Source organism: Suillus subalutaceus (assembly GCF_016647625.1).
Source record: "Suillus subalutaceus strain FC151 chromosome Unknown DFJ58scaffold_50, whole genome shotgun sequence".
Lineage (NCBI taxonomy): Eukaryota > Fungi > Basidiomycota > Agaricomycetes > Boletales > Suillaceae > Suillus > Suillus subalutaceus.
In genome coordinates this window covers 222,037-232,801 of record NW_024540299.1, presented here as the reverse complement: position 1 = coordinate 232,801, position 10,765 = coordinate 222,037, and the positions used below count along the sequence as shown (strand labels likewise).

The 10,765-nt window shown below is 49.8% G+C and overlaps 3 protein-coding genes across 3 annotated transcripts; 2 read left to right on the top strand and 1 right to left on the bottom strand.

Annotated features, from left to right (window-relative positions):
* Window positions 1-731: 731 nt before the first annotated feature.
* On the bottom strand, window positions 732-2,181 carry DFJ58DRAFT_372743 (uncharacterized protein). The gene is made up of 5 exons (XM_041380093.1): window positions 1,834-2,181; window positions 1,683-1,781; window positions 1,610-1,622; window positions 1,236-1,550; window positions 732-1,179 (listed from the first exon to the last, which is right to left on the bottom strand). The coding sequence occupies exons 1-5, from the start codon at window positions 2,001-2,003 to the stop codon at window positions 889-891; spliced, it is 888 nt and encodes a 295-aa protein (XP_041244157.1). The 5' UTR covers window positions 2,004-2,181; the 3' UTR covers window positions 732-888.
* A 1,164-nt stretch (window positions 2,182-3,345) lies between these two features.
* Window positions 3,346-3,786, top strand: DFJ58DRAFT_627593 (uncharacterized protein; the record flags this gene model as incomplete). The annotated part of the gene is made up of 3 exons (XM_041381143.1): window positions 3,346-3,483; window positions 3,545-3,637; window positions 3,694-3,786. Coding segments are annotated over 3 exons (324 nt in total), but the record flags the coding sequence as incomplete, so codon positions are not given.
* Window positions 3,787-3,985: 199 nt separating this feature from the next.
* Window positions 3,986-5,353, top strand: DFJ58DRAFT_703022 (uncharacterized protein). The gene is made up of 6 exons (XM_041383643.1): window positions 3,986-4,324; window positions 4,377-4,475; window positions 4,536-4,548; window positions 4,608-4,817; window positions 4,870-4,923; window positions 4,985-5,353. Exons 1-6 carry the CDS (start codon window positions 4,155-4,157, stop codon window positions 5,273-5,275), a joined length of 837 nt encoding a protein of 278 aa, XP_041244155.1. The 5' UTR covers window positions 3,986-4,154; the 3' UTR covers window positions 5,276-5,353.
* Window positions 5,354-10,765: the final 5,412 nt, after the last annotated feature.

The window sequence follows — 10,765 nt, the reverse complement described above, 5'->3', positions numbered from 1 at the left end:
TTTGGAAAGGACAGAAATCCTAGCGGGAGCTGGAAGCAGACAGACTCGTTCGTCTGCTGTGTGAAAGACATGGGAACTGCAAGGTATCTGATAACTGGAACATGTTCAATGTCTAACGGGGAAGGGGGTCTGGGCGGAATGTCCTCGAAGCTGATCTACAGGCGGCCTGTAGATCAGCTTCGAGGACATTTCGTAGGTATTTCTCGTGACTCGTCCCATATGTCAGATTTACACTCTTGGATTATGAATATAAATAACAGCAAAAATGCATACCGCTACAATATCTCTACTATGCATTGTCTCTCGACGCTGTCTATCGAGATCTACAATATATAATCTCCAATATATAAGCATGAGATATCGCCGGCGATGTTGTCCACCGCGTTGTCGCGTGTTCAACATCCATGCTCCTAGGGCGACCTCTGCTTCATTTCACGGCGTTGTTGGACCACAAACTTCGACGACACAATAACAGCAAATTCGGTTAATTCCCCTCGAGATTGTAGAATATTTGCCTCCGCGTATGGGCTATCATATTCATCGATGACCCCACCGACAATGGATCCTAGACTATGTTATCATGATCCATGGCGCAAGTATGGCATGTGCGTAGTACTCGACTCGTCGCATGCACATCTGGGGAGAGCACAAACCACGTGTTCGTACACTCATTCTCACTCAATATGCCAGCCCTTCATCTTTTCCTACAAATTCCTCACTCACTAGTTACTCGGCGCTCTTCCTAGTCAATGATTATAAGGAAGGACTACCTCAGGGATGAAAATTAGCAACGGACACGATCACGCGTGGATGCTAATATCTATTAATTAGTATTATCTATGGTATATGTTACTAATGAAACAGCAACCTGGCCTCCTTCGTTCTATGTCATAGCAATGCTAGAGTCGCCATCGCTTCTCCTATCTTCGCATCGTCCAACGCTTCATGTATCTTCGCCTTGTCCTGCGCCCATGTTGGAGAGGCGATCCTGAATGCATCTCCAATGCGCGCATATGAGATATCGCCCACACGCGCGACAGGCTTGAACTTTGTCAGGTCGATCACACCTCTCTGTGTGAGCATGTCTTTGCGCACGTGGATGTACTTGACGTGCGCGAGAATGAGCGTGCTGGTGTGCTCGCCTGTGACTGGGTGCGTGATATCTATGGATTTGTAGAGCTGTTGGGAGGCCACATGGTCAGCGAGCGAACGGGCTCGGCATGAAATAAAATTACCTCGCACTCCATGCTAAAAGCGCTTTCCTTGACGCGCGAGGCTTTTATTTGCACCTGAACACTTGTTGTCAGCGCATATATCGTATCACAAAGCCGCACACATACGCATTTTTCCTTTGTCAGACCGCTGAGACTCCACTCGTCAAAACCGGGAGGAGAGTCTATGGCAGTTGCATTTGCACTCTCGATGAATGGCTCGCTGACGATGTTCACGCTAAATCCTTGGCTGTTCATCACATTCACCGCTGTGTCTTTGAGGCCGCCCAGGGCATTGTTGTTGCATGCGAATGAGATGATAGGCGGGTAGGTCGTGACCTAGCATGGGAACAAGTTATCGAACCGATGAAGAGACACGTTTCTTGTGAATTGCTCACTGTGTTAAACCAACTTGTGGATGCAAGCCAAGTAAGCGTGCAGAGCGCAGTAGATAATGGAAGCGTGTCTTACCTGTATGGTGCCAGGTTCTCTATGCCCTCCTCGCTGATCGTTGATACGAATGCGATGGGGCGCGGTACGATGCCCGAATTCAAGAGCTTGGTCATATTGCTATCGATCGCGGTCACGATTGCGGCTGAACAATAGGTCGAGGAGTACGTACACCTTGTCTAATTCTGCTGTGTTGTAGATTTTCCAGCCTGCAGATTCGCCTGCGACCCAGTCTTTTCCGGCAGGAGTGGTGTCGACTCTCTGACCGTACGTCCATGACGGATTGGGTGATTGGGTGTAGGTGGAATAGGTGGTGGAATCGAAGGGAGGGATGAACATCATGTTGGTGGATTAGTTGGACGGAAAGAGCGAAACTGGCCCTGGATTTATAGCTACATGGTTGCAGGTAAAGGCTGGTTTTCACATATGCGAAGCTGATGTTGGATCTACGAAGCTGACAGCGCTGATAACAACGGACCCGTGATGGTGTCCGACAGTCCGAGTAGATACTTGAAATTGCTTACTATAGCTTGCTTACTACTGGGCACGTGCATGGCTTCTAACTTCGCGATGATCGCTATGCTGTGCAGCGCTGACACACTTCTTAACCGCCGGCTCGGTGTCAATGTTGTCCAACCACGTCAAGGGATTCGAAATCGCACGAAAAGAGCCTGCCTCTCCGCATCATCATCTTTACAAGCATTCCGACTCTGAGTTAGAACCTCCCGGGCCCTCTATGGAAGCTTATTTGCCAGAGAGTTTGGAAATCTTGATAACATGATGTGCGTCCGCATGACTTGCAATTGGAGTTTGTCGGATAATACAACATTTAAATTTTAGACACACACAATTGAGGTGCTTTCAGTGATGCATCTTCACGGGAGCGGCCGCCCGGAAGGAAATCTTGGCCGGTAACTGCGACAGGAAAACGCGTTTTACCTTCTGATTTAAAGGACACTGTCCTAACATTTTCAAATAAGAGAGCACTCCTGCTTCCAATTCAGGAGACGGAATCCACGAGGGAAAAAAAAAACGACAGCCTACTCCATCCGAATATCAAAATTGACGCTACAGCCTACAGGATGTCTCGTGACGTGTCAGTTATTATGCTATCACGGATATCGACTCAATTTGGCAATGTGGTATATTTTGGTACTGCTCGTGGGTATGCCAGAGATATATCCCATTGCCAATTGCATTGAATCCCTCCAGGGGGTGAACTCCAGGTTTCTGCGACATAATGGTAGACGGTGGTATCCCATTGTTGAAACCCCAAGAAAACTAACAACAATGACACGTTCCTATAAGGTGAGTTTGCCCACGATCAACACCATCTGATTGGGCGCTAGACCCTTCCTGACATTAGAATTTGTAGTCACAGTTGTAGTCATGGGCAAAAATCATGGTTAGCGCGAGACAGCAATGACCTTGTTTACCATGGTCTCTAGCACTCATGGGGACTTCGTATGACTACGATTTATGTAATGTGCATATGCCAACTCTGATACTCAGGCCCTGGTGGCTGACACTTTCAACTGGCACTGACAAGCTCCTATTTTTATATATCAATGTTGGGAGTGATATATTTATGATTTCTCGAATCACCAGAGAGTCGTGGTATGCACTATTTACGGCCACCTGGACTCGGAGGTGCCGTCTGATCCATACCCTTCCTTAGACTATTCCACCCTCGACCGCTTCCCCATCGTGCACGGATGATCAGGAAGGTGCGAAAGTTTGGCTTCGCGCGTTTGAAGACGCCAAAACCGTTTCGAAAAAAATCGAACTTACTTTCTCTCGCAGTTCTGGTCCCGGAGGGCAGGTGCATCTATATTGCCCATTTTCCTTGTGAGACTGCGGTGAACTTGATTGATATTGGTTAGAATGTCAACGAGATGGAAACCAAGGTTTCTGCGCGCTGTCGTGTAGAGGCACCTTGGATAACGATATGGGGGCGCGAGAGTCTCGTGAGGACTGTGATTTGTGCAGCTTGTCATGCGATTGTCAGACTGAAATTAGTATTTCAGTCAAGCCATACTACATCGGAACATTGTATTTTTTACTGGTGTCATCTAGCGCGTCTCGTTCGCAAGCACAAAACATTGGTGATTCCCTTGGCAAAGTCTGTTCAATATGTCGACTCTGTATCTCAAATTGAACATAATTTCTTTTCTCAAGATGCATGCCGTCGTGAATGCTGCCAAGAACTTTACCAGCCAGCGAGGGTGGAACCCATTGACACCGAGCCGGCGGTTAAGAGGTGTGTCAGCACTGCACAGCATAACGGGGCGATCATCGCGCAGTTAAAGGCTGCACGTGCTCATAGCTATAGTAAGCAATTTCAAGTATCTACTCGGACTGTCGGACACCATCACGGATTCCTTGTTATCAGCGCTGTCAGCCTCGTATATGTGGAAACCAGCCTTTACCTGCAACCATGTAGCTATAAATCCAGGGCCAGTTTCGCTCTTTCCGTCCAACTAATCCACCAACATGATGTTCATCCCTCCCTTCGATTCCACCACCTATTCCACCTACACCCAATCACCCAATCCGTCATGGACGTACGGTCAGAGAGTCGACACCACTCCTGCCGGAAAAGACTGGGTCGCAGGCGAATCTGCAGGCTGGAAAATCTACAACACAGCAGAATTAGACAAGGTGTACGTACTCCTCGACCTATTGTTCAGCCGCAATCGTGACCGCGATCGATAGCAATATGACCAAGCTCTTGAATTCGGGCATCGTACCGCGCCCCATCGCATTCGTATCAACGATCAGCGAGGAGGGCATAGAGAACCTGGCACCATACAGGTAAGACACGCTTCCATTATCTACTGCGCTCTGCACGCTTACCTGGCTTGCATCCACCAGTTGGTTTAACACAGTGAGCAATAAACAAAAAACATGTCTCTTCATCGGTTTGATAACTTGTTCCCATGTTAGGTCACGACCTACCCGCCTATCATCTCATTCGCATGTAATAACAACGCCGTGGGCGGCCTCAAAGACACAGCGGTGAATGTGATGAACAGCCAAGGATTTAGCGTGAACATCGTCAGCGAGCCATTCATCGAGAGTGCAAATGCAACTGCCATAGACTCTCCTCCCGGCTTCGACGAATGGAGTCTCAGCGGTCTAACAAAGGAAAAATGCGTATGTGTGCACCTTTGTGATACGATATATGCGCTGACAACAAAGTGTTCAGGTGCATATAAAAGCCTCGCGCGTCAAGGAAAGCGCTTTTAGCATGGAGTGCGAGGTAATTTTATTGCATTTCATGCCGAGCCCGTTCGCTCGCTGACCACGCTGCTTCGCAACAGCTCTACAAATCCATAGATATCGCGCACTCAGTCACAGGCGAGCACACCAGCACGCTCATTCTCGCGCACGTCAAGTACATCCACGTGCGCAAAGACATGCTCACACAGAGAGGTGTGATCGACCTGACAAAGTTCAAGCCTGTCGCGCGTGTGGGCGACATCTCATATGCGCGCGTTGGAGATGCATTCAGGATCGCCTCTCCAACATGGGCGCAGGACAAGGCGAAGATACGTGATGTGTTGGACGGTGCGAAGATAGGAGAAGCGATGGCGACTCTGGCATTGCTATGACATAGAACGAAGGAAGCCAGCTTGTTGTTTCATTAGTAACATATACCATAGATAATAATTAATAGATGTTAGCATCCACGCGTGATCATGTCCGTTTCCATTACCCATCCCTGAGGTAGTCCTTCGTTATAATCATTGACTAGCATGAGCCGCCCTTTTCAATTTCAACAATCGAGTCGTCGTTGATGTCGCCGACAAAGTCACAAAGCCATTCATGCTGTACGTTGAAACCTCGTTCTGGAAGTCGACATCTGAGACGGGCGGGCGGGCTTCGTGCGAATGGATGGCCTCCACGCATCCTTGGCGCTGTTCAATGTACAGAAGAAGCACAGCTTAATGTATGGATCCACGCATATATATCTATCCATACGTGAGCTCACATTCTGGGTTACAGATAAGTGGCAGCTCATGGCGGGGGAGGATGGAAGTGGTCGGTTGTGTACATATTGCTTGTAGATCAGCTTCAAGGACATTCCATGGGTATTGCTCGTCTCATACGTCAAATTCACTAGGAATATAAATAACACCAAAAATGCATGCCGCCACAATATCTCTAGCGTCCTGACCATGTCCGGAATAGAAGAAAGGTCTTTGACTTGTGCAATAATATCATGATCTGACGCGATTCTCTTGTATTCCCCGCCGCGCTGCTGTGCTAGCAAAAATGCGCTGAAAGGCTGCTCAAGACGAGCAGCCAATCGCAAGGCTAGATCGCTCAGTGCTAAATCAACCGACTCCTGTGCTTCGGGGAACTCGACAGGCGAATCCTGTAATGGAGACCCGGGCGAGGAGCGAGGACCAATAACCTTCCTCGCTCTCCGTGTCGTCAGCAATATCAGCTAGCTCTACCAGGCCTGACGGTTCCGCGAAGTCAGGAAGCTCGAGGAGATGATGATTCCACAGACGAACAAGCAAGAATGTCTGCATGGTGGGTCGTGGTGATGAGAATCAACTTGTCCTGCGTGGTGATCAGCAGGTCATGAAGCCCGTCAGCCTTGACTTCATGTATCTCCTGGTCCTGAGCACGATTTCGTTTGATTGCTGTGACACAAATGCGATGCAAGGCAGATGCAGTCTGCAGTTCGCAAAACGAGGAGCGTTGAGGCTGTCAAGGAGGGCGTAAATTTTCAACACCGAATCTACAGCTATGGCATGTCGGAGCGAGGAGATTGACATCTGAATGACATCTTCGGACAGAGATGGCGCAGTGTTGGCAGAGCTTTGTATAAAGTAATGTCGGCCGGTAGACAGCTATTAAATTCGGATGATTGTCCCACCCAGTCCAGGGCACTGATATCGCCCGACTGTGCTACGACCTCCTGCAAGAGCCTCCCAAGCGCGTTTTGCTTCTTCTCCCCATACATGACAGGTAGTCTGACACCGAAGATACCAAACAATGAGTATGCAATATCTTCAGGCCACGTGGTGACACGCGCAGACGCCCATTGGAGGCGAGGAATTCTTGAACTGTCCATCCTCGCGGGTTCCAAATGCTACTGGCGAGTGCACCAGGCTGCGACAAAGGTGGAACACCCGACAGGTAGATGATGGTAAGCGCTGAGTGGCGATACCAGATAAACATCGAGTTGACTGATTGTTGGACCTCTACGTTGTTAGTCTGGTCGATGCAACAGGTGTCGATCCATGTCCAGCAATACCCCATATCACGAGCAGTTTTAGAATGACTGCAACTTCGCGATGCCACCGACTGGATTCAAGTAGTATACCACCTTGCCCTGGACGACATGCAGCAACGGCTCCGTCCCTTCCCACCTATGCGATAGCATGACATAACGAAAGTACATCGCCACCACGTCTCGGATGCGCTCCACTTGGAGGTCTGCATGGTTCATTGTGGATGACAAAAGTTCTTTGCACTCTGCGCTTGTTTTGAAGGCATTGATGAGTGCCCCGCGATTACATAAGCGCCCCGTGGGTGTGACAACATTACATAGGCTAAGGCTATAGTCAGGCCTCGTCAATCTCCAGCTGTAGCTTTTACGCCTTGTAATCTCGATCACCCCAAAATTTGTCCACCTTGCTGCCTAGCTCGAGAGCACCATCGCGGGAACTTACGGACAGCCTGACGCCACAACTTTGTGTCACGACTTCAGTCTTTTGAGAACTTACCCTCTGCCCCACAACGTCCAAGGTACATTCCCAGTTGTTCCAGTCCTTATCACGTTTATAATCCACCTGTGTCCATGGATCAATGTCAGTATTTTCATCTTCCACTCCAACCTCGCTGTCTCATTTCATCGACAGTTCGTGATTACGAAGGAACTTGGGAGAAGCTTTCCCAAGTTGCTGTCAAGGGTGCCGAATATGACTCCCGTGAACGTCAACCTCATCCGCAATGTTTAGAGGGCACGCGGCTGGACCTACTAAACTACATCTACGAATCATTGGATGACCGAAAGAAGAGTCAGCTCATTTGGTTGCATGGCACGGCTGGTGTAGGAAAGTCTGCTGTTGCGTTCACTGTCGCTGAAAGAATGAGAGGCCTGAAAGTGACAGAAAGGAGCAAGGAAAGGCGACTCGCGGGGACATTCTTTTTTTCGCGCAAACACACGAAACGACGTACAACTGGTTTTTTCTTTGCGACACTTGCCTACCAGATTGCCAGCAATTTTGCCAGCGTCCGGGAGGATGTGAACGAAGCGATCAGAGGGAATCCTGCGCTTTTAGACCCCGACAAATCTCTTCGTGACCAGATGGAGGCATTGTTTCTCCCCCCTCTCCAGAGGCTTCACTTCAGACTGTGCGAGTGTCCGCCTTTGACGTTCGTTGTTGACGCCCTGGATGAATGCACATCGGAAAGCGAGCTTGCTGATCTTATCTCCTTGCTTGGTCAAGCTCTTCGCGAACCTGGTCTGCCCGTGACCCACATTTTGCTCACAAGTCGCTCCGAAGACCACATTTGCAAAGCCATGCAGACCAAAGACATACGCCCGTTGGTATGCGAGATACCAGTGAAGACGGGCATCGTTGCCACCATCTCATTAGACGGCGTTGATGTTGACAAAGACATATATATATTCTTGCAGCATTCGTTCAGAGAGCTGCAAAGTCGTCATTGCAACTTTCCCCAGCCAACGGACGACGAGCTTGCGCGACTGGCAAGCCGAGCGGGCAGACGTTTCATCGTGGCCTCTACCATGATGAAGTTTGTGGATGACGGGTACAATGATCCCCGTGATCGGCTTCAGCTCATGCTTGAGCTAACGAGCAACCTGCTACCAGAAACGGAACTCTACAAGTTATATGACCTCATCCTTTCCACGTGTGCTCACTCTGCGCGGGCATACCTGCACTTGTCCGTTGTTGCTGCCCTCGCAGACCCTCTTCCGATGTCACAAATTTCAGAGCTTCTTGGACCTGGTCAGGGCAGGGACGTCGAAACAGCACTGGTGCAGCTACGGTCTGTCATGAATGTTCCTACTGACAGTACTCTCCCCGTGACTATATATCACTCATCCGTTCGTGACTACGTATCAGAGCCCTCAAACTGCAGCCTTCCTGAAGTGCAATCTATGACACTACCCCACTCGCTGCTCGCACATTCTTCTTTACGCTTGATGATGCAAGACATCCCCGAAAGCATGGCCATCTTGGATTCACTCTCGAGCCTCGAGAGGCAGAGCCAAGGTATGCGGCGTCATCGCCTCAAGAACATAGACAACTCCTTCAATTTCATCGTGCAGCCACCGAAACCACTGCAAATTCTTATTGGTCTGTTATGGCTTCGAGGAGATCATAGTTCAGATCTACAATGCTGGCTGGACACCCTGGATGGGCAGGCATGGCTGCATACCCAAGAAGGGAATCTATGGCTACGGACTCAGGAGGGGAAGGACTGGCTGCGGACCCAGGGGGGAAAGGACTGGCTGCGGACCCAGGGGGGAAAAGACTGGCTACGGACCCGGGTTGGAAGGGATTGGTGGAAGATAAATGGAAATGGAAATTCTTGGTGGGACAGAGATGTGGAACCTTGGCGGGACAGAGATGCAGGGCCAGCGCCCTTGTTTAGGCGAAATAGGCCGACGAAGACGCAGCAAGAGTGGCTTCAGACTGTGATGGGGCGAAACTGGCTGTGGAGCGCCAGTGGCCAACGATGGCTGGAAAGCCCGGATGGGCGAGAGTGGCTAAAAACCCAGAGTGCGCGATCCTGGCTGCTTAGCGTGCCTGGCCAGGATTGGCTGGAGGCCGAGAATGGGCAAGAGTGGCTGTGGACCCCGGGCGCACGAGAATGGCTACGAATCGCGAGTGGGAGACAGTGGTTGTGGACCTATGGCGGACAACAGTGGCTGTGGACCACCAATGGGAGAGACTGGCTGCAGACCCCAGACGGGAGAGAGTGGCTGTGGACTACCGGCGGGCAAGAATGGCTGCAGACCCAGTGCGGGAGAGTTTGGCTGCAGATCCCGAGCGGACGAGAGTGGGTGCAGGCTGAGAGGGGGCAAGAATGGCTGCAGACGCCCGATGGACAAGCATGGCAGTTAACTGCTGAGGGGTCTGTCTGGGTGACGATGAAAGAGTTCTCAAGCACACTGGAAACAATCACTCAATTTAATATCCTCCCAGAATTGGCTTTACAGCCAACATTCCAAGTAATCCAGATACTCAAGAACATGTCGGATTTGTTGTTGCTTCCTGTGTTTCTGGCGTTCACTGGTAGTGATGTGGAGGGCCAGGGCTTAGGCCCGCAGGCCCACCTGGCCCAGCCGGAGTTCACGGAAGACAATTTTCTACCAGACATGGAGATCATCCACAGCATGTTGACCTTTGAAATTTTCGCACACCAAGCACGCACACGACATCCATCGGGTTCTGACGCTCTCAATTATGCATGTCAAAACTGGGCCTTTCATCTCTTGCGAGTTCCGAAGCCCTGGGACGACACGCTCGACCATGCATTTACGTCGTTCTGGAATAATTATCTTCTCTCCTGGCTTGAAAGACAATGGTGTTTGAAAGGACTGCGATCTTGCCTTATTGTTTTGTCCGAAGGGCAAAAACTCAAGACACAGGAGGTCTGTAGTTCCAATGATTTTCGCGAACCATCGCTAACCTATGCATACAGGAACTCAAGAGTCGGAAGCCGTCGATTCTACGCATGATAGCAAGCCGTCTTGCTGTCTCGCGTTGAGCCTCGCTTGCATGACATCATATATATGCATTGTCTGTAGACGCTGTCTATCTATCTACAATGTATAATCTCCAATATATAAGCATGAGATATCGCCGGCGATGTCATGTTGTGTTGTTGCGTTCTGTCATGGCTCTTTTCGTCCACCGCGTCATGCTGTGTTGTTGCGTGTTCATGTTTTTAGGGCGACCTCTCCTTCATTTCACGGCGTTGTTGGACCACAAACTTCGACGACACAATGGCAGCAAATTCGATTAATTCCCCTCGAGATTGTTGAATATTTGCCTCCACGTATGGGCTATCATATTCATCGATAACCCCACCGACAATGGATCCTAGAC